Here is a 23,577-nt window from a genome sequence, read left to right on the forward strand (position 1 = left end):
GGGAAAACCTCCCAGGGAATCCTCTCTGCTCTCTGGGGGAAGGTGCTGCTGATCTGGAGAATTTCTAGAGTCTATGAGGTAATGGAGCAGGAAGTGGGTGGGGATGAAACAAATGGGTGTTTGTCCCTATTCTGTCCTGGCTTCTGGTGGAAATGCCGGTCCACGGTTGGGCCACAGTGTGCAGGCCCAAAGGTGTCAGCTCGTGCCACCTGCATGGGAATCAGGCCCAGGCATATGAGACTGAGCAGCTGGGGAGTGGAGGGTCCAGCCACCTGCCTCCTGCCTCCTTTTCAAGTCAGCAGTGTATACAGAACACCTGCTTTGTGCCAGGCTCTGTGCCCTACACTGGGGACATGAAAACCATAGGGCAGAGTCCTGCATCTGGGAGCTCGGGGCCTGGGGAGGAGGCAGTGGAGAGACAAAACTATGAAGGAGGTCACCGAGTGGTACACTGGGGACTTGGCAGTCAGGAATGGCTTCCTGGAGGAGGTGACTCTGGTCTGGGTCCTGCCCTTGGTCACAAAATGTCTGTGGATTCTTGAGGGAAAGAGGAGGTGGGGAACCTCCCCTGAGCCTGGCTCCTAGGCTCACCTGGGGATTTTCTGGGAACGTGTGAAGCGACATGATGTTAAAATCCACAGTGAAAGCCAAAGAGAAAGAGACCAGGGTAGGAGGGAGCCTGTCCACCAGGCCACTGTGGGGACAGGAGAGTGGGATGCATTTGTCTGCTTTTACATCTTTTCTCTACTTTCTAATTTATCTCAGGGGCACAAGTTTCAAAAAAAAAAAAAAAGGTAAAAAATAATAATAAAATAAAAAAATAAGTAGAAAAATTTCTGCCTTAAAAAGTCTTTGTTTTTTATTTGGTTGGTTTTCTCGGTAAGAGACAAGAAGGGAAAGCTCTTTAGACTTTGGATGGATAAGACTGTTTTTATTATCCTCTTTTCTATAAACCTGCACTGCTCAGTCAGTAAAAAAAGCCGGGTCAGTGGGGGTGCCCAGGTCTGAATGGGCGGGCGCGGTCCTGCGGGAGGAAGCCAGGGGGGCGAGGAAGGCAAGGGAGGCCCAGCTGACTCACCGCCCCTCCCGGGCTGTGGCATCCTGCCCCTCCCGAGCACACACCCCAAGGTAGGCACAGATTTTCCCTGGCCTGCGGCCAGCCCGGTCCTGGGAGCACTTATGGGCACCAAGGGCTCCTTATAGGACTCGTTCTGCCGGGCCGGGCGCGGCGGTGGAGGGAGCCCTGGCCAGCACCATTGTTCCTGGGGCCGAGCGGATACGGATACGGCACGGACGGCGCGGGCCCTCACCGGAGGCCAGGGGCCTGGGCCACCATTTCCTGCTAACCTTAAAGCCACAGAGAAAACTCTCACCCTGAATCAGGATGTGGTGACTCAGTGTTTGGAAGTGTCCTAGGTTAAATGACGGCGCGTAGGACTTCCATACAATGCTGGTTGTGTGCGAGGACGGGCTTCCAGGCCGGGCCTGGCACCCTCCCGTGGGTAACCTTGGGTAAAGCACTTGGCCTCTCAGAACCGGTTTCCTCCCCTGTAAGAAGGAGCTAAGTAAGGATTCTTGTTCAGAAGCTTCACAGGCTGCCAGGCGCCAGACGCAGGCATGGGAGCTGCCCTGTGGGCTGGAGTCAGCACCCATGTGGGCGCTGGGTCTCCGAGGTGGCCACACGAAGGGCCACAGCTGGGGCACCTGGCTCCCTGAGCGCCCTAGAGAAGGCCAGCACCCCCCAGCGGCATGGGCCCTGGCCCGTCCACACTGAGTTCCACTCACTGCAAGTATGGGATGCTCCAGGAGCCCCCCACCTGTCCCATCAGCAGCATTTCTGTGCCCTTCTTCACCCAGGCTCACGCTGCCCGCTGCCCACGCAGGCCCCAGTGTGGCCCCCAGATCCCACAGGCATGTTGTGGTCTACCACTGGGAGTGTTTCTGCCCCAAGGGACAGCCCTGTGGAGGAAGGGACAGGGACAGGGGTGCACACCAGCACAGGAAGAGGCCCCTGGCTGGAGGAAGGCAGGCATTCTAGAGCAAAGGTCTCCACACACCAACTGTGACCCACAGAAAAGAGAAATTTTCCTGGCAACCTGGTACACGTGTGTGTGTGTGTGTGTGTGTGAGAGAGAGAGAGAGAGAGAGAGATGAAACAACAGATTCAGGACACTGTTTCTGTTTCCCATGGGCAATGTACTCCGGTTTGCTAATCTAGTCTACTTAATCTTTTAATACTGTTGGTGGCAAACTAAATAGATTTCACCACCCACGAACGAATCTCAACCCACACTGGGAAGCCCCAGGGCTAGGGGCACTGACGGAGGCTCAGGGAGACTGGCCCAGAGTGGAGAGGGCGAGGCAGGCTGTGGCCTGAGTGTGGTCTGAGGGGCACTGGAAACTGGCAGGGTATTCTAAGAGGGATTGAGGTCCCAGGTCCCAGGCACCCCAGGTGGTCCTCAGCAGTGCTGTGACAAGGGCTGTCGTGGGCTCAGACTGGCTTGAAAGGAAAGAAAGTAGACTATGGCCACATGCTGGGAAGTCCACAGCCCATCAACTGTACCTCTGTGTTGATTCTTTGGCAGCATTGCTGTGTCCCCAGGGCCTTGGCTTTTTCTCTCCACCTCTCTCCTCTTCCATTTCATAGCTCCAGGCCTAATACCAGGCACAGCAATGGCCAGAGCAAGAACAGGGACTGTCTCATCTGGGTCTCCTTAGGCATAAGGGACCCCTTCCTAGGGGTCCCCTAAAAGCTTCCCCCTGAAAGGGCTGGACACGGTCACACAACTGTCCCAGCCAGGGCATGCAATGAGCCTATTGAATGTCGGAAAGTCACCAACTACATCCCCTTCCTGCCGATACCTCCTACCAATAAGCCCATTTGGGGAATTTAAGGAAACAATTTGAATGGAGACAACCATCTCTGCAGCATTATTTATTGGGGCATTATCTATGACAGGGAAAGCTGGAGAGAGCCAACAAACTTGCACAAGGGCCTAAAGGGGTAAATGACATTTACTGACTTGATGGAATGTAATTGTGGCTTTGAAAGTACAGTCAATCCTTGGAGTGCCTGGGTGGCTCAGTTGGTTAAGCATCTGACTCTTGGTTTCAGGTCGTGATCTTGGGGTTCTGGGATCAAGCCCTGTGTCGGGCTCCCTGCTCAGTGAGAAGGCTGCTTCTCCCTCTCCTTCTCCCTCTGTTCCTAACTCTGCTTGTGCTCTCTCCTTCTCTCAAATAAATAAATAAAATCTTTTTAAAAAATGAAAGAAGGTAAAATCAATCGTTGGAGCACCTGGGTAGCTTAGTTGGCTAAGTGCCAACTCTTGACTTCAGCTCAGGTTATGATCTTGAGCTGCTGGGATCAAACCCCTGGTCAGGCTCTGCACTCAGCAGGAAGTCTGCTTGAGATTCTCTCTCCCTCTCTTTCTGCCCTCCTATTTGTGCTCTCTATCTGTCTAAAAAAATAAAAAAGTACAGTCAATCCTCATTACTCACAGATTCTCTATTTGCAAATTTACCTATTCACTAAAATTTATTTGCAACCTGCAAATCAATACAGCGCTTTCATGGTCATTCATTAGCATGTGCAGAACAGCAAAAAGTTTGAGCTGTCGACGTGCATGTTCCCACCTGAAGCTAAACAAGATGATAATCTCCCTTCTTGTTTCAGCTCTCACACTGTAAACAAGTGTCCTTTTCAAAGTCTGTTTGGTGCCATGTCTTTCATATTTTTTGTGCTTTTTGTTGGTGATTTTGCTATTTAAAATCACCCCTAAATTAGTGCTAAAGTACAATCTAGTGTTTAAGCGCAAGAAGGCCGTGATTTGCTTTTCATAGACAATACCTGTTCAGTAAGTTTATAGTGCTATTGGCCAGGAGTTAAGCATTAGTGGATCAACAGTATATATTGCATAAGATGTCTTTAAACAGAAATGCATCTAAAATAAAGGTATATGTTGATCAGTTGATGAAAATATGGTGACCAGAGGTTTGCAGGAACCTAACTCCTATTTCCCCTGGGAGCAATGGTTCAGTGTTCACTGATTCAGTGTTCAGGCCAACTTCATAGAACTATCTTGAGTAACAAGAATCAATTTTATTGTGAAGTTGTGTAGCAAAATATAAAATATAAAAAGTAAGAATACAAAATGTATGTGCATCATGATCTACAATTTTATGGAAAATATATATGCATAAGTACCAAGCTTAGGAGGGAAGGTAACATAACAAAAAAATTCCTTTACTATTATGACTATTTTGATAATTAACTTAGAATCTTCGAGTTGAAAAACAGTAACAGCTCTACTTCCTGCTGTGCGATTTTAGTTTGAGTTATTAAAATCACTATGGAGTTGAGGCGTTTTAAATTAACAACATCAAACTCTCAAAGGACACCTGCTCCAGTCACAGTGGCACAATTATGGGAATGTATCTGTTTGAAGGAGGATTTTGCACCAGAATTATGGGGTCCAAAGCACAGTCCTAGGATGGGTTTTGTCTTATTTTTCCCTCTTCAAAGATAAGCATCAAACAGATAGTTGTACATTCATGTTCATGGTAGCACTTATGCATAACAGCCAAAAAGTGTAAGCAGCAGCCCAAGTGTCCATCAAGGGATGAATGGATAAGCAAAATATATACAGTATATTCACATAATGGAATATTATTCAGTTTTTAAAAAGAAAGGAAAGTCTGACACAGGTCACAACATAGATGAACCTTGGATATTATGTTCGGTGAAATGAGCCAGCCTCAAAAAAGACAAATCTTATATGGTTCCACTCACATAATGTACTTAGAATAATCAAATTCATAGAGACAAAATATTGGGACAGTGGGGCACCTAAGAGGCTGTCAGTTAAGCATCTGACTCTTGTTATCAGCTCAGGTCTTGATCTCAGGGTTGTAAGATCAAGCTCTGCTTTGGGCTCCACACCGGGTATGGAGCCTACTTTTAAAAATATAAATAAGTAAGTAAGTAAGTAAATAAATAAATAAATAAATAAATAAATAGACAGGGACTAGGGGAAGGGGAGACATGGCGAATTAGTGTGCAATGGGTACAGAGTTTTCAGTTTTGCAAGATGAAAAGTGAACGATGGTGATGGCTGCACAACACTATGAATGCACTTAATGCCACTGAGCTGTACACTTAAAAATGATTAAGGTGGTAAATTTTGTTCTGTGTGTTTTATACAATTTTCTAAAAGAGGGGTACATGAGGGATGCCTGGGTGGCTCAGCAGTTGAGCATCTGCCTTCAGCTCAGGGCATGATCCTGGAGTCCTGGGATCGAGTCCCACATCGGGCTCCCTGCATGGAGCCTGCTCCTCCCTCTGTTTGTGTCTCTGCCTGTCTCTCTCTCTCTCTGTGTGTGTCTCTCATGAATAAATGGATAAAATCTTTTTAAAAATTAATTAATTAATTAATTAATTAAAATAAAAGAGAGCTATACGATGACTTAGAGACCCTGGACTTAAACCTCATAGGCCCAAGGGTGTCTGAATGTGAGGAACTATGGATTACTTCATCTTCAGGGGGTCTTCAGGGAGACTTGATTCCCGCCAGAACATCGCTTGGCATCGCTGACCTCCTGGGTCTCACTGTCTTGATTTGGGCCTCTCCCTTCCAGCCTGAAGTTTCTGAGGCTTTGTGTAGAGCCTGCATTCCCCCAAGTTCCATAAAAAGGAGAAGGCGGCAGTGCTGGTGGTGAGCCCCACCATGCTGAGATACTACCCAGCTATGCAGAAAAACCTGCCACGGGGGTATCGCCCTGTGCTCCTCCCTCGCTCTCAGCCCCTGACTGCCCCTCCCTAGCCCACACCTTCTTGCCACAGCCCAGAGACTGAGCCATGCGGATCTGAGTCTGAGCATCCATTTGACTCTCTAACCTTTCATATGGGGTTATCCCTAGGGCAGTGCCTTTTTTCAGAACCTCTAGGTGCATGACACTCACCTGCCCTACACACCTGAGGCCTCAGCTCCCAGCTGCGCTATCCAGGTGAACAGACTCATGTTCCCAAGAGAATAGGTGATTTTCCTGTCTCTCCCACTCAAAATCTTGACCTTTGAAGTCCGCCTCCATCATCCAGGATAGCATGTTCTTTCTTTCTTTGTAAATGTAAATAATGGTTTTTTTCTAATTGGTTTAAACATTCAGAACCCTGTCAAGCGGTTCTCCTGGGAATCCGTGGCATGATTGGTTTATTGGGTCTCATTCCAGAAATTTTCTGTGCATCTGTAAACAAATGCACATACACATGCACATACATTTTTTCCTTTTTCTACATAAATCACAGTGCAGGGGCAGCCCCGGTGGCTTAGCAGTTTAGTACCACCTTCAGCCCAGGGCCTGATCCTGGAGACCCTGGATCGAGTCCCACATCGGGCTCCCTGCGTGGAGCCTGCTTCTCCCTCTGCCTGTGTCTCTGCCTCTCTCTCTCTCTCTGTGTGGATCTAATGAATAAATAAATAAAATCTTTAAAGAAAAAATAAATCACAGTGCACTGGGCATGCAAGTCTGTGCCTTATATTGGCCCTAGAGCTTATTCCCTTTGGTATACAACAATTTGTTCATTCTTTTTGAAGACTGCTGAGTGTTCCACTGTGCAGACATAATTTCTTTGACTGGTCCTTTCTGAACGAACTTTTAGGATGTATCTTATCTTTTCTGGAAACAACAAGGCTCCACTAAACAGCCTTGTACATCCATCATTTTGTTCCTGTGCATTATTTATAGGACAGAGTCCAAAAAAGTGAAATTGTTGGATCAAACAATATGTGCATTTAATGCTATGACTGATATTGTCAAAATAATACAGCAATCTATGGCACTGTTACTTAAACTGGAGATGGCACTGGATTTCACCCTGGAGCTGTAGGTGGGCTTTGACGGTCTGTGAGTCCCCAGGTCTGTAGATAAAAATTGTGCGTGTACATAGGTACATCTTTCTAGGGTGGCCAAAACTTTCATCAACTCCTAAGAGGGATCTGTGCCCCCTAAATGTTCTCTCACTCACCTGGTTGATTGGTCTACCAGCTCTCCCAGAAGTGAACTTCTCCTCCCTCAGGAAGACAGGCCTGGGACATTCCTTCCTCTGGGTCTTTCTGGGGGAACTTCTCTCTTGTCTTCTGCACCACTCTGAATGGTTATGGCTAACATGGCTAACATGGTTACCCCAGACTCACTGTGTGCCAGGAAGGCTTAGCTAGTTCTCACCAGAACCAAATGAAAGAGGCAATCGCAACCTCCTCTGTTTGATGGACAGGGGCTTGGAGGTACAGATGAGTCAAATAACCTGCCCAGCAGGCAAAGCTGGAATTGGAACCCAGGAGGAACAATGCTGCATCCCCAGCCACATAAATGGGTGGGTAAGATGGGAAACAGAGAGACAGGTTCCAGGGGTTCTCAGTTCTAACTGCACCATCTGGGGAATGTGTAACAATGCAGCCTCTCTCACTGGCTTGGTCAGAACCTCTGGGGGAGGATCCAGACACTGGGGATTTCTCAAAGACCCCAGGAGTAACAGGACTCAGAGCACAGATATCCATGTATTTTAGAAATCTCCTTACCCCTACACCATATATTTTGTTGATTCTTTTCCTTCTTAAGCAGTTTTCAAAATAATAAGCATTGGTGATATAATGAGCATGGCTGCCTTCCAAAATAATAAACATCCTTACCCAAAAGTGATCCCAAAAAGGGCTTAAAGTATCATTTTAAACTCATGGACTAAAAAAATAAATAAAAATAAATAAATAAAAAAAAATAAACTCATGGACTTCAACCTAGTTGATATATTTCAATCCACAGGTGTTATCCTTATTTTTTTTTAATTTTTATTTATTTATGATAGTCACAGAGAGAGAGAGAGAGAGAGAGAGAGGCAGAGGGAGAAGCAGGCTCCATGCACCGGGAGCCCGACATGGGATTCGATCCCGGGTCTCCAGGATCGCGCCCTGGGCCAAAGGCAGGCGCCAAACTGCTGCGCCACCCTGGGATCCCGGTGTTATCCTTATTTGAAGCTCAAATTGTCTCATCTTTGGTCAGCAAGAGCTTTCTGAAACCTCCTGACCTAACCCCAGATGCCGTTGAAAGTTTTCTCACTCCTGATCTGATAAGATGCTCAGGCCCTACTTCTCCTCCCCAGCCCTGGAATCAACATTTCTCCCAGGGTGCAATCTCGGTGCTGCTACTCTCTTATTATATTCTAGTGCTTTAACCAGCTGTCTACATGTGAAGGACCTATTCTCCATGTTCCAGGGAAGAATAAGTGTCCAAACTTACTGTTAAGCTCCAACCTACCTTAAGAGATCCCTTCAAATTTTGGCTCAGCCTTTAGAGAATGTATAGATGACTAATCTGTGTTTGTTCATGAGAAACAGATTCTGAACAAAGTTGTACTTGGAATACACTTGATCACAATATATTACTATAATAACATATCCTTCCACTTTGAGGGCCAGCCCCAAACATCTAAAAATATCTCCTGCTCTTGGGAAATACAAACTGAAGGTTAAAATAAGAGAGCAGTTTAACCTGCCAAGAAAATATGGAAAGCTAAATATAAGTTAAAAAAGAAAGTAAAGACAACTACTTGAAACTGCCTAACCTATAAGGAATCCAACCTAGACTGTTTGGGGCAGAAATGAGCTAACAAATACTAAGTTTAAATTCACCTGGAGTTTGTCCTTGGCCCTGGTCCCTTCTTCTGTCCAGAAGGTAGAGGGTGTGGAAATAAAAAATAACATTCCTCTGCGTCACATTGATTATGCAACACTAAAGCCATTTCAGAAGATTCTAAGCAATTTGAGTAGCTACCCAAATGCTCAGAGGCCCCTGCCCTCAGAGGTGAACTCTGTTGTGAGAAGAAATCCAGAGCTGTCCTACTCCACGTTCCATGTGACCTCAGGCTCAGGCCTCTCCAATATGGCACCACATCACAGTGTGGTGAGAATTTAATGCTGACACATAAATAATGTGCATTTGGCAATGTCTGCCCAGGGGCAGTCTCTGATGGCAGGAGGGGAGGCAGGAGCAGACCTCTCTGCAGGCACTGACAGGCACAGTGGTGCTGAGGCACCCTGACACACCCCCAGGTCTAGCAGAGGTGAACTGGCAATAATCAGTGGCAGGAATCAAATGTCAGCTCTCTGGTCTCAGAAAGCTCAAGGGAGTTAGAATTGCCACAGAGACTAAATGAGGCCATCTGAGTGGATACATTTCATAAACTGAGGTGGTAGTCGTGTCATCATTGATTCACTCTAAAGAATGTTCTTTGATTCCATCCCCACCCATTTTGTTTTAGGCCCTATGCTAGGCACCATGAATATAGCAGAGAACAGCACAGAGCATTCTCTGCCCTCAGAGGTCTAATGTGAGTCTAGGATTTTACAAATTCCGGTGCAGTCACTAAATCCCAAAATAATTCCCACTACTAGCTAGCATTGTTTGGGTGTTGACAGTATGCAAGCATTTCTATGCATGTCCCAAGTGTTGATGAGGAGGATGCTTGGCAGGTGCCCAAAAGCACCAGCAGCCCCTGTCACTGAGATTAACATGCAAGAGCCCAGTTCAGGGGGGACAATGGCTTCTGTCCCTCAACAACCCCTCTTTGGGATAAGCTAGCCAACTCACTCACAGGCAGCCCCAGACCCAACCCAAGATTTCCAAAATTCATGGGGACACTGATTATTAAGATCTGGGGAAATGTGAGGACACCTGAGTCCTCAGTTTGTTAAGCATCCAACTTTAATTTCAGCTCAGGTCATGATCTCAGGGTTGTGAGATTGAGCCCCGTGTTGAGCTCCACACTGAGCATGGAACCTACTTAAGGTTCTCTGTCTCTCTCTCACTCTCCCTCTGCCCCTGCCACCTGGTCCCAGCTCATGCTCTCTCTCTCTCAAAAAAAAAAAAAAAAAGTCTGAGGAAATGTACTCCCAGAGCTGGTGCTTTAAGTGAAGGCCAAGCTTCGAGAGGTGTCTGGAGGTGTTGTCCAGTCCAGCAAGAGCTTTATGGTCACCCTCTTAGTCTACTTTGGCTTCTCACCTCCTGTTCCTTTTCTTAAGAGCCCATGAAATCTCTATAATTTCAAAAGTACTCTTCTTCTCCAGAATAATAGCAGTGGAAGCCTCATAAAGGATGGTTGACATATTTATGTCTATGTATTGTTTATTTGTAAGACGAGAACTGCCAGTCTCATAAAGCCAGGGATATGTTATGAAAATCAGAACTGACAGTTGCATATCTTTCAGCTAAACTAGACAGATGTTACATGAAGTTGTTTAGTCTGGAAGTTCTCTAATTGCATCATTCAGAAATGACCTACTCTCACGTCATTGACAACCAAAATTTACCAAACATAGGAAGAAAAAAGTGAGCAGGAATGAAAGTTAACAGAATCCACAAGCTGCACAATCAAGCACCAAGACTGAGAAAATGGAATTATCAGATATTGAATATGAAATTAATACCATGCAAATTTAATACAAAGACACCCATACTTCAACACATTGTATAACTATTGCCCAAATTGCAAAGCACCAAAGGCAGAAAGAAGACTCCCAAAGACTCCAAAGACAGATTCCTACAGAAGACCAGCAGTGCAACAGACAGCTCTCCTCTCAGCAGCAACAATAGCAGCTGGAATATAATGGAATAATATAGGAAGATGTAGAACACAGTGGGAAAATAGAAGTGCTGAAAGGAAATAATTATCAGGGGAAAAATAACATTTTCTGACAAATCAAACTGGCTACTACCAACTGCCCTTTCCTAAAGAAACTAGTAATGATTGTACTGCAGGAAGGAAGAAAGTGATCCCAGAAGAAGTATCTGAAATACAAGAATATCTTCATGACTCAAAGTAGGGAAAGGTTTCTTAAACTTGATCAAAAATCACAGTCTGTAAAGGAAGAGATAAACATATTCAGTTACACTGAAATTAAGAACTCATTTCATCAAAAGGCATCATAAAATGTGTGAGAAACATACTGGGGAAATATATTTGCAATGTTATAATATTCAGTGAGATCCACACTATTAGAATTACTCTGAATCAAAAAGAAAAAGACAAGAAATTTGTAACCAATAATTTTTTTAATTTTACAGAGGATGAAATATGTGAAAGTAAGCTCATTGTTATCTATAATCATAAAAAAATTAAAATCTAATGAGATATATAGAAATTCCCAAGGAATATACCAAAGGACAAAAGAAAAAAAAAACTCTTCTTGCACTAATGAGTTTACCAAGTGCAGGATACCATGTTAGCACACAAAACAATAGATCATGTTTCTATCTACTGGCATTGAACAATTGGGAAATGACATTTGTAAAAAGCAATACTATTTACAATAGCTCCCAAAATAAAATAGTTAGGCATAAATATAGGATGTGTGTGTAGTATCTGTATGCTAAAAATTACAAAATATTGGTAAAAGAAGTCAAAGAACTTTTCAATAATTGGAAAAGCATACCATGTTCATGGATTGGAAAACTCAGAAAGATGTCAGTTCTCCCCCAAACTGATCTATAGATCTAACACAAAATCCCAACAGATAGATATTCTACATATTGACAGTCTGCAGCTAAAATCTGTGTGGAAGGCAACAGAATTAGGGAAGAGGATGAGCTATCTCCTGAGAATGGGCAGAAATATGAGCCATCTGCATTGACAACTCTTTTGATTACCGTAGCTTTTTTTTACCGTAGTTTTAAAATCTGGTAGTGTGGGCAGCCCAGGTAGCTCAGCGGTTTAGTGCCACCTTCAGCCCAGGGCCTGATCCTGGAGACCGGGGATTGAGTCCCATGTTGGGCTCCCTGTGTGGAGCCTGCTTCTCCCTCTGCCTGTGTCTCTGCCTCTCTCTCTCTCTCTCATGAATAAATAAATAAAATCTTTAAATAAATAAATAAATAAATAAATAAATAAATAAATAAATAAATAAATAAGTAAAATCTGGTAGTGTGATTCCTCCACACCACAAACCTGGGAGCCATCCTTGGCTCTCTCTCTCCATCACTACAAATCTCCAGTGGTGGTCTATTAATCCAACACATTCTCTCTTTTTTTATTCAAAATGATTTTATTGCTTTATAAAAGAAAAAATTACCAATGATGCCATGTAAGAAACAGAACATTATGACTATCTTTGGAGGTCTCAGTACACTCATTCCCAATCCCATCACTCTCTCCCTCAGAAGGGCCATTCTCGGAAAGTCCTGAGGAGAAGAGTTTCTGAGGGTATTGAGGAGTAGCAATGAGTTCTAATTTTGTATCTGTTGGATTTGAGGAGCTTGAGGGAGCAAATCCAGGACTGGGGTGGGGCAAATGAGGTGCTCGAGGTGCAAGATTTAATAAGGCACTCACTCTCAGGGTTCTACAAGCACAAGGTTGGCCCTTGCAATGGCACATCTGAATAGAGACATACAGTGAGCAACTGTATATATGGGACTGAAGGTCAGCCTATATGGCACTTAGAAGCATAGATTAAAAAGAAGAAAAGAAGGGATCCCTAGGTGGCGCAGCGGTTTGGCGCCTGCCTTTGGCCTAGGGCGTGATTCTGGAGACCCAGGATCGAATCCCACATCGGGCTCCCGGTGCATGGAGCCTGCTTCTCCCTCTGCCTGTGTCTCTGCCTCTCTCTCTCTCTCTCTCTCTGTGACTATCATAAATAAATAAAAATTTAAAAAAAGAAGAAGAAAAGAAGAAGAAGAAGCATAGATTTAACAGGAGTGAGGAGAGAGAAAACCAAGGAGGCTCATGAGGACATCCTAAGGAGATCCCAGAAAGTAGAGGAGTAGAGAAAGTCTGAGACAAATCAACAGCAAAACCACTTGGTGCTCTCATGTTGACCCTCTCCCTCAGGCCTCTAACTGATCATGCTATCTGGTGGACATTTAGTTCTTTCCCTGGGCTGACCAACATGGGTATAAATCCAGCACAAAAGCAAACAAAGGCAGAGCCCAGAGAGAACTGGGAAAAGTTTTGGTTTCTCCACCAAGGGGATAATAAAAGGCTGGACAGAGCAAAGAAGTGATTAAACTGGAATGGTATTGCCCAACTGGTATCTGACCACAAGAGTGTCAGATACTATCACCCAGGGGCCCAAACCAAATGCCCACAGGGCCAGGCAGGCACTGTGAGTGGGTAAAGGGAGCAGAGGAAAGGAAATACTATTCCATAGTGAGAGTGAGCAACAGAAAACATGCCACACAATGGGTGGGGCGGGGGGTGGGCGGTAAAGAAGAGGTGGTCCACTGAGAACTCTATGTCCTTTTTAAAGAAATGGTCACATCTCATTTCAACCTACTCTGGCCTGGGAGTGTGCTCACTAGTACTATGGATTTCTCAAGAAATGTCTGCAATCTGAATTTTTCACATGAAATATCCTATTTTAAATACTGGCAACTTATTCAGAAATGTTTTTAAAAATTTTGTATGCCAACATGATTTGTGCCAAGAAGACATAATCCATAGGCCAAATTACCCAAGTCCTTCTATCAGTGACCTCTGTGTTAACCACTTGAATTTTCTAAAAAAAAAAAAAAATCCACTCTTCCCCAAGGCCAGTCTTCCTTCTCTATTTCCCTCTTGGTTCACACCTAACTTCACCTGAAGAGCTTTTAACTAGACAGAGGAGAAGAGATGCCCTGCAAAGGAAAGTATACCCTCCACAAGCAAATGATGGCTCTTCTTTTGTTTTTTTTCTTACAGATATTTGGGTGCTGGGTCTGGATCCTGGTAGCTGCCACCCACGTAGCGAACCCATTACTGCAAGGATGGGTGCTGTATGTCTCACTCACCTCATTTCTCATCTCCCTGATGTTCCTGTTGTCTTACTTGTTTGGATTTTATAAAAGATACCAGTCCTGGCGAGTCCTGGTAAGAACCAGAGGGAGTGACCCAGGCCCCTGGGCACCTCCTAATGTCCATCCTGGGCCTTCTGGGCTGGGAGGGAGAACAAGAGACCAGGCACCAGAGGCCTTTTCAGGACTGGGCCACTCTGGAACCAAGACTTTTTACTTTAATGTGTTTACTATTAAGCCATAATGAAAACATTCCTCTGCCACAGTAAATTTTTCATTGTATTCCCTCCCATTGTCTTCCATTTTAGGAATATACATATCCTATATCAAGCACATCCTGACTCATTTCCCTTTAAATTTTATTTATGGTTAAACTGTTGGAGCAGCATTAAAGGAAATGATAGTGGGTGGAGGGAAATCACCCCAATCCCACTGTGATTCCTATATTCCTTGCAAATCTTGTGTAAAAATGTACATATAATCACACTGAACCATTAATTTTGGATGTCAATTCTTTCATTAATATTGTCATTAAATTGTTTTCATGTCACATCATCTTGATAATCATTTAAAATTTTTCTGTTATTAAACAATTTGGAATATACACAAAAGTAAGGAACATCATCCTGTGAACCCTTAAGTAACCATAACCCAGATTCCTGCACTAGTAAGATATCACCACACTTGCTGTACTTAGCCTTTTTTTCCTAAAGGAATTTTTTTTTAAGATTTTATTTATTTATTCATGATAGTCACACAGAGAGAGAGACAGAGACACAGGCAGAGGGAGAAGCAGGCTCCATGCAGGGAGCCCGACATGGGATTTGATCCCGGGTCTCCAGGATCGCACCCTGGGCCAAAGGCAGGCGCCAAACCGCTGCGCCACCCAGGGATCCCTCCTAAAGGAATTTAAAGCAAACCCAAAACATCATATCATTCCATTCTACACACTTCAGGATGCCTCCAAAAGATATGCACGCTTTCTTACATTATCATGCTTATCTGAAGTTATTATCAATAATTCCTACGTATCATCTAAGACCCAGGCCATATTCAGCTTTACCCAGTTACACCTGAAATGTCTTTTTACAGTTGGCCTGTTTGATAGGGATCTTCATAGGCACCATGTGCTACACGTGGTAGTTATGGTTCTTGGGTATCTTTAATCTATAGGATGGCTCTCCCTGCCAGTGACCTTCTCCTTGAAGAAGGAGAGTCAGCTGTCCTATAGAAGATCTGACATTTTGGGTTTGTCTGTTGGCTTCTTCCTGGTGTGATGTGACTTGCTCCTCCAAGTCCCTGAATTGAAGATAGGTTAACCTTTCTGGCAACAACGTTTCGTTAAGTGTTTCCAGTCACATCACACACGGTGACTGGTGGTGGCCCCTCTTCCAGTGTGACAGGCTTGCCCCCATCAACTTTTTCCCAAACGCTTTTTTTCATCTCTTAATGAGTTTGCCTGAACTGCATATCTCATTAGGGGTTGCAAAATGCCAATTTGCCTATGATGACATTCCTTCCAGAATTGGTTACCACTTTTTTAAAGATTTTACTTATTTATGAGAGACACAGAGAGAGGCACAGAGACACAGGCAGATGGAGACGTAGGCAGAGACAGTCTCCTGCAGGAAGCCTGATGCGGACCTTGATCCCAGGACCCCAGGAACATGCCCTGAGCCAAAGGCAGACACTCAACCACTGAGCCACCCAGGCATCCCATTGCAGGTCTGTATAATGCTAATGGTTACGAGCATAGGCTCAGAGTTAATCTGGCCTGGGTTCAAATCCTGACTCAGCTATTTGTTCACTAACCTTAACTTTGAGCCTCTGTTTCCTTTTCATTTGAGCTTTCCATTTCAGGTGTAACTGGGTAAATCTGAATATGGCCTGGGTCTTAGATGGTACCGAGGAATTATTGTTAATAACTTCATGTAAGCATGATAATGTAAGAAAGTGTGCATATTTTTTGGAGGGATACTGAAGGGTATATAGAATGGAATAGTACTGATGATAAGTAGTGCCTTGTCACAGTTGACAAGGTTACATGAGCTACCTGAGAAAAGGCTTAACATGGAATAAGCACTCAGCCAAATGTTGGCTCATATTGATATCATTGTTGGCGTTTATTAATCCATCATTGTTCAACGTATCGATAGTTCCTCAGAAACACTGCAGAAAAAAAAGCAGGAGTCTGGGGAGCAGGCTTATCTCTTTTGCTCACTCCTCCCAGCTGTCTAGTCAGAGAGGCAAGTGTCACCTGCTGAAGTACCCACCTGACACTGGCTGTGCCCCCCCTCTGCCTTTGCAGGACAGCCTGTACCACGGCACCACTGGCATCCTGTACATGAGTGCCGCTGTCTTGCAAGCACACGCCACCATCGTGTCTGAGACCCAGGACCTGAAGAACTACTTCATAAACACTGCGGCCTCGGTGAGTGCTGCACAGAACACCGAGCCCCTGGGGAGCGCGTCGCAGGAGGCTCAGCTCTGCCTCCTGCAGGCCGGGCGACCCTGAGCCTCAGGCTGAAGAGGCCTTGAGGGACAGGAGGTGTGTGTGCGGTGTATGTGTGTGTGTCTATGTGTCTGTGTGTGTGTGTCGCTATGTATGTCTGTATGTCTGTGTCTATGTCTCTGTGTCTGTGTGTGCGTGTGTGTGTGTGCACGTGTAAACAGCCGGGCACAAGCTCAAAGGGTACCAAGCACAGGTCCAGGTGTCATCTCTCATCTCCTGCTTTTCCCGCCTCAGCCTTGCTCACTTGTGGACCCAGTATATCGCCTTCACGAATTGGAGCGCATCTCTCTCTCCTATTGAAAATTCTTCCATGGCCCCCACTGCTTTGGACAGGAACCCGAATTCCTCAGCATGCCCAAACTGTTCCAGTGTCCTTTTATTTCAGTGACAGAAGTCCACAGGGCTGTTGGCTGATGGAATCCAGAGCCAGGTGGTCCAGCCAGTCGTAGGGAGAGCAGGACCCCCAAGACCTTAGGTCCAGTAGGACCAGAGACTCAGCCAGCCTGCCTGCCTTCCTAGGCACCCCCTCACTTCTCCCTCGGTGGAAGGGCGCCTTCAGTTGGCAGCTTGCTCACAGCCAGCAGCTTCCTCTTCTGTAGTGGTCTAACCTCCCTTATTCCCACTTTGTAAACTTCTCAGAAAGGATCTAACACCCAGACTGGGTATAAACCCAACAGCGACCAGTCACTGTGCCCGGAAAGGTCAAGGCCTGTGTCAGCGTGGGAGTTCCTGCAAGGATCAGGTGGCAGCAGGAACGGTTGCGGGGTGAGGTGCCATTCCCCATTGTAAGAATGGGGTGCCAGTCAGGCACTAGGATGGCCACAAGGTATTCCAGCTGCCTTTCCCTCCTCCTCCAACTTTTTAAAAAGATTTTATCTATTTATTCATGAGAGACACACAGAGAGAGACAGAGACACAGGCAGAGGGAGACTCGATCCCAGGACCCCAAGATCACGACCTGAGCCAAAGGCAGATGCTCAACCACTGAGCCACCCAGGTGCCCCCCTCCTCCAACTATTTTAACTCCCCTAAAATCCCGACTCCAGCAATACCCACACGCCGCCCTCCCACGGTCTGGCCTGGCACCCTCTGGCCTCTCTCCTGCTGCTCAGATGCTCCAGCCAGGCTGACCTCCATGCTGCTGCCTGAACACACGACACCTGCTCTCACCTCCTCCTGGCAGGGACACCATTTCTCCAGGAGGCAAACCCCTCACCTCCTTCTATTCACTTCTCACAGACTACCTTCTCGGGGAGGCCTTGCCCTTCCCCCTTCCGAGCAGGCCCTGTACTCTCTCTGGCTTATCTTCTCCTGGGCATTCATCCCCATTAAACCTGCTACTCTACTGGTTTATTTTGCTTATTTTCTGCTTCTGCCACTAGAATGTAAGCACTGTGAGAATAGGAATTTTTGAATGTTTTGTTCACTGATACAGCACCTGTTGTTTTGGAAATATAGCAGGTGTTTGAAAGATATTCGTTGAATGAATGAATGAACAAGAAGAGGGTGTAAGCGGACAGTGGGGCAAAGCAAGGCTGGAATGGTCATCCGGGCCTGGAAGGCCTGTTAAGGGCAATGGCCTCTACCCTGAGAAGCAGGGACTCCTCACACAGTTTCAACTACATGATGGGAGCAACAAGATCACAGCTTCTTCTTGGGACAGATTAGAGGGGAAGATTAGCAGAAGTGGGCAAGTCAAGGCCACGAGAAGTCTTGGCGAGGGCGAGGGATGACAGCGATGGAGACGAGGAAGGAGAGGGCATACCAGGAGATGGCCAGGCAGTACACGCAGATGGGTTTGGGGGTGGCTTTGGACACGGCAGTGGGGGAGGGAGGCATCAGGCTGGTTTCCGTCAGGCAGCGGGATGAGATGAGGGTCATGGCACCCCCTGAGCTCGTGAGGCTAGGGAGGAAAGCTCAGGAGTCCCGCCTGGACCACGGAGAGCTGGAGGGGCCTCCAAGCATTCACAAGGAGCTGACCGAGCAGGCGCTCAGCGCAGAGTGCTGGGCTACCGATGGACGTGGGGGAGTGGTCGGCGTCCAGAAGCGCTGGGACAAGGGGACAGTGAGAGACACAGGGCCCAGGCGGGGATGGAGCAAGCCTGCTGCTCGCAGACTCGTGTGCCCAGGAGAGTCGGAGCCTCAGGCCCCCGGGGACAGCGAGTGTCGAGGAGGGTGTAGTGGCCGGGCCAGCGGTGGCCGCCGCGCCGGCATGGGGCAGGCAGGGGAGGCAGGCTCAGGACAGGTGGCCCTTCCAGGCTGCGAGCGCTGGGGGCCCCCGGGATGGAGGGGCGGCCTGCGGCCCCGGCCGTGCTAACACAGGAGCCTCCCGTCTTCCTCCAGTTCTTCGCCTTCATCACCGCCCTGCTCTACATCCTCCACGCCTTCAGCATCTACTACCATTGACGCGCAGGGAGCCCGGCTGCAGGGAGACGTGCCCCCTCGACACCTGGATTATCGGCTCCCGAAAGTAGCTTTCAACATTTGCCATCTGGATGACAAACAGAAGATCAAGGACATGGATGGGAAGGACAGACCAGCCGCTCAGACTGAGGGATGAGATCGCACTCCGGCCTATCTGCTTGGACATTTTCATTCATTATGGCGAATATAAAAAAGCTGGGGAGGGGGCTTGTTTGCTTGTTTGTTGGTTTGGTTTGGTCTTTGCCTGGAAAAGTAATGTCTCCCCAACAGGGAACCTCACTCTGTTGGAAAACTAATGATCTGAAGCCCTTGCCACCTTTGAGAATCCCAGATCTGCCATTGCCGCGCCCAGTTTGGGGATTCTCACTCAGCCGTGAGGTTCCCTACGGCAGGTCGAAGGGAACATGCGGTCTTGTTCTTTGAAAATCAAAATGGTGCTGTCAATGCCTTCAGATCTGAAGAGACCCACAGACCTGGTTCCTGGTGCCTGGTTCTGCCTTTGCTTTGGAGCAGTGGTCCAAACCGTCTCTCCCTCTCCCTGGGGGAGCTGACAGGGACCAGCCACACTGCCCCCCCATCCCATACCCCCTTCCCTTTCCTCCCCAGTTTTGGGATCCAAAGAAAATTTTCATAAAAGCAACTTTGAGGGTAGATTTGTGGGAAAAATAAGTGACTGACTCTACAAAATTGTGATGCAGTAAGACCTGAGGGAGGGAGAAGGGGAGAGAGGGAGATGCGGCCTGCTTCTCCACTTCTCCGGAAGTCAGGCCTGTCAGAAAACTGCAGGGCTACAGGACACCTGCACCAGGCCTCCAGAAGCCCTACTCCTAAGGACCAGAAGCCACCTTTTTGCTCAGAAATGACCATCAAGGAAGGAGGCAGGACGTTCCATGCAAGGATTCTTCTGTGGCCTTCTGTCCTGACATGTGGGACATCTCAGGAGGCTGGAAAGGACCCCCTGCCCCCCGTCCCATGTTCTGTGGTCTTCCACCTGCACCCACTCTCCCTGCACTCCCTTGAGTGGTGCCAGCTGGGTGGGGCCCAGGGCCTCATGCGGTGAACGGTTCACACATCTGGATGTGCAAAGGCATTTGTGATTTGGGGCCATTCTCAAAGAAAAGGCTGGCATTCTGCACACAGAAGCATAAAATCGAGGTGTTTGATTTCAAAGTAAATGTTTTTCAAAAGAAAGCTGTGCTCTCTGGCATCTCTTCATTGGTGCAGGGGCACCAGCCCCCAGCCGTTGTCTATATCCTGAGTCTCCTGACCCCAGGCAAGGAGGGCCCAGCATGTGTCTGCTATGGTTTTGAAATGAAATAAATTATTACGTGAAAGGGACTAGTCTTAGCCAATTCTAGGGCTTACAGTTTTGTACCAATGTTTTTCTGCTCCTGGGGGTGTAGGGGGCGGGTACAGAAAGCCACCAAAGAGAAAACTCTGGCTCATTTTTGTTGACCACTCACTTTCCAACCATCTTGAAAAGCCACCATTTATCCCTCATTTTATTGCCTGGGATGATTACTGTTCAATATTTACCAAGTAGCCAAATCCAAATAAAAGTTGTTTGTAGGTAAAAAGCATTGAGTTGGTCACTTTCATGATGTTAGCAGCCAGAACTGGTCACCATTCCACACATCCTGAGAGCAGTTTCACCAGGAGCCCCCCAGGGAGAGGGTTTCAGGGCCCAGCCCACCAGCCTTGCTCCTGGGGCAGCCGCAAGGATGGTCAAGTTTGTCTCCAGGGCTTGGGGCTTGTGTCATGTCCATTTCAGGAGGGACAGTTTGAATGCAAGTTCCAGAAAACAAACTCCAATTTAGGCAAAGCTGGGGGTGGGGTACACTAGCTGGGCTGGGGAGGAGAAGATGCCCCCATAGACACATCGGACCCCTTGTCCAGACCTCTGACTCATTCCCACTCTTCTTGATGGAGTGCTGTCCTTCTGTTTTGCCCACTGTAAGGTGCCCCACGATGACCCTAGGTGGACTTGGCCTTGAGCCCCAGCTCCCCTAAGTTCACCAGCAGTGGCCATACTGCCCAGCCTGCCAGCACCTTCCAGCCCTGAGGGGCAGCTCTCCAGCTCTCCTGTCTGTGTATGGCTCTCCCCAGGCTCAGAGACCTTCCAGTCCCTCATCACTGGGTATTGCAGGACCCGGGGTCCCAGAGCCAGGCACTGCCTCCAGGAACACTCAGCCAGTCCTCCAGCCGCGGATCAAATTCGGTCCTTCCTTATCCCCAAATCCTTCACTGTTGTCAAAATCAAGTCCAAACCCATCAGGAAGTGGCTGCCCAGGCCCTAAATGCGGGTGTGACCCTTATCCCGTGTCCAACTGCCCCCCTGCTCTGGCCTAGCCTGGCAGTCCTAGCTTGTCAGGGCAGTTGCTGTGGCCAGCTGAGTCCCACTGCTGCTTCCATGCGTGTGTGGGACATTCTGTTCCTTCCTCCTGGGAACATGAAGGCCCCGTCCTTCTTGTCTACGTGAAAAACTCTGGTTAATCTTGCAGGTCATCTTTCTCATCCCCTGGAGTTAATCACTGCCTCCTTGGGTGGCAGGGCTGCACCAGGGCTGTGTGCTGCTGTCCCACTGGGTTGCCCCATGTGCTGTGGGTTCTCCCCAACTAGACTAGGAGATTTTCAAGGACAGGAGTTTGGTTCTTGGATATTTTACCATCATTGCTCTTCCCTACCCTCCCTGGTCGCCCCCACTAGCCTCAGCTCTGCCCCAGCACTGTGCTCAAGGAGGATGTGCAAAGGCCATAGCCAGTCTGCAGGGACCCAAGGCGGAGCTAACTTCTGAGCCCTCCCAGTCTTCGCTTCTACCCCATAATCTGATGCCTGACACCCTGAGCAGAAGGCTGTTCTCTGCTCCATCCTTTACACCCGGATTTCCATGGGTTTCCAGTTCAGCTGCTTCCATCCTAGAACCCTAGAACCTCATCCACAGTGAGAAGAGCCCAGCCACCACCACCAGGGCAGGGCCAGCTCTGGAAGCCCGTAGGGCCCCGCTGTAAGCAGCACCATGTATTATCAGAGCTACTTGGTTGGCCACTTTGCCTTCAGTCCACTCCTGGTTCTGAGTCCAGCACACAGTAGGGCTAATGGAAAGGTATAAAGGAGCCTCTATCAGGGAGCTCTTCTGAGGCAGCTACTCAAACTTGGCCTTCAGGACTGTGGATTTGGGGGCCAGGAGGTCAGCTGTGGCCTTGAGTGTGACAGGGCGGGGTCCCCTTTATTCTCAGCATGAAGAATGCTGGCTCCAGGGTTTGGGGGAGGTGGAGGCAGAGGAGCAGTAACTCTTTGTGGGCGCCTCCTTCCTCGTGCCTTTGTTTCCTTATACCAGCACTCATTCTTACCTCAAGGAAGAAGGCAGTGCAGTGGGCAATTGTCTCAAGGTCAACCCTACCAAGTTACCTGCCCGGGACCCTGAATTGGGAGATGGTGGAGGGCAGGGAGGAGAGTCCAGAGGATGCTGCTTCCATATCTTTCTGTGAACTCAAGCAAGGCATGCTGCTGCTTCACAACGTGTTCTTTCCATAAACTGGGATGCACAGGGGTCCCCACACCATAATATCTAGGCGCAGTAGGTCAAGACAGAGATGCATTAGTGTGAGGTCACGCCGCAGTGAAGTTAGTTCCAGGGCCAACGAGGTTAAGGTGTGATCATACCAAGGTGTGGTACTTTCAAGGTGCATTTACATCAGGTCATCTAAGGGGCACGTGGGGTAAGGTGCAGCCATGAGGCCCAGGTGAGAGCGGCGTCAGCAATAGGTTTGGAAGCCCATGAAGCGTAATCATTACTGACTGGTTGAATCGAAACTGGCAGGAACCCAGGAGGCACCCCTGAGGTCAAGTCCTTTCATTCCACAACGATATAAAACAACCTCACTGCCATTAAGGTGATGGAAATATTTCTCTTTTCAGAATTAAGACTCCTTTTAAGGGATTATCACTCAGGAGCCCAGTTGAGGTGGGAAACAGGTTGGAGTTTCCCAAGTGCAGTTACCCAAGTGCCCCACTGGGTGGCGTGTGGGCTCCACTGGGAGGGGTCCTGGTGATAGCAGGTGGTCAGAGGTGGCAGGTGGCACCACCCAGGTGGGATCTTTGGGGATCTCACCCAGGAAGGCTTCTTCTGTTCAGAGGGTGATGCAAGGGGCCCCTGCCTCAGAGCTTTGCCCCGGCCTCACACCCAGGGACAGACTGTGTCTTTGCAGTTTGCATGTTGAATCAGAGCTGAAGGAAGGAGGATGGGTATTGCACAGAGACCCCCTCTGTCCCTCCACTGTCACTGTGGCCAGGGGATGGCTGGGCCTAAGCTGTGAGAAAAGGTCTACTCTGCCCAGAAGGAGGAAGGAGGGGCTTCTGTCTAATGCCCTCCTAGCCATCACCAGCCCCCTCCGCCCCTTTTTGGGAATGCCCAGAGCTTTCTGAGTCCCTTGGTAGTGAGCCTGCGCCAGACAGGGACACATGCTGGGCTGGAGCTGAGCTCCCATGGCTGCTGCCAGGGGCAGCTGTGGGGAGAGGGGACGATGTCAGTCATAGGGTTACAGGAGAAGAATTGCAATGTCCTCACTGGTTAAAAAACATCATGTTCCTTTAATTAGCTTCTGTCTATTTGGTATATGCCCAGGTTTCCAGAAGCTGCCAGTGGCACCCCTGGCCTGACCCAGTTTCCCGGCCTCCCCTCGCAGTTTTCATGGACAGACGCATTTGCGGAAGTGGTTTGGGGCCTGGACCTTGCTATCTGATCCTCCCCATCTCTGAAATTCTGCAGCTAAATCCAAGGAGGGGCCACCCCAGCATGCATTTACTCCCACAATCTCAGGCCCGTAACGTCT

The 23,577-nt window shown here is 47.8% G+C and overlaps 1 protein-coding gene across 2 annotated transcripts in view; it reads left to right on the plus strand.

The window, feature by feature from the left end:
* MALL (mal, T cell differentiation protein like) overlaps window positions 1–20,325 on the plus strand; it is a 29,184-nt gene extending 8,859 nt beyond the window's left edge. For both annotated transcript variants that reach the window (XM_072770283.1, XM_072770282.1), the window contains exons 3-5: window positions 13,718–13,885; window positions 16,118–16,240; window positions 18,665–20,325. In XM_072770283.1, the coding sequence (XP_072626384.1) occupies window positions 13,718–13,885; window positions 16,118–16,240; window positions 18,665–18,727 (354 nt within the window). In that variant the 3' untranslated portion in view covers window positions 18,728–20,325. The remainder of the gene's footprint in view (window positions 1–13,717; window positions 13,886–16,117; window positions 16,241–18,664) is intronic.
* The last annotated feature ends 3,252 nt before the right edge of the window (window positions 20,326–23,577 follow it).

Source organism: Canis lupus, chromosome 12 (genome assembly GCF_048164855.1).
Source record: "Canis lupus baileyi chromosome 12, mCanLup2.hap1, whole genome shotgun sequence".
Classification (NCBI taxonomy): domain Eukaryota; kingdom Metazoa; phylum Chordata; class Mammalia; order Carnivora; family Canidae; genus Canis; species Canis lupus.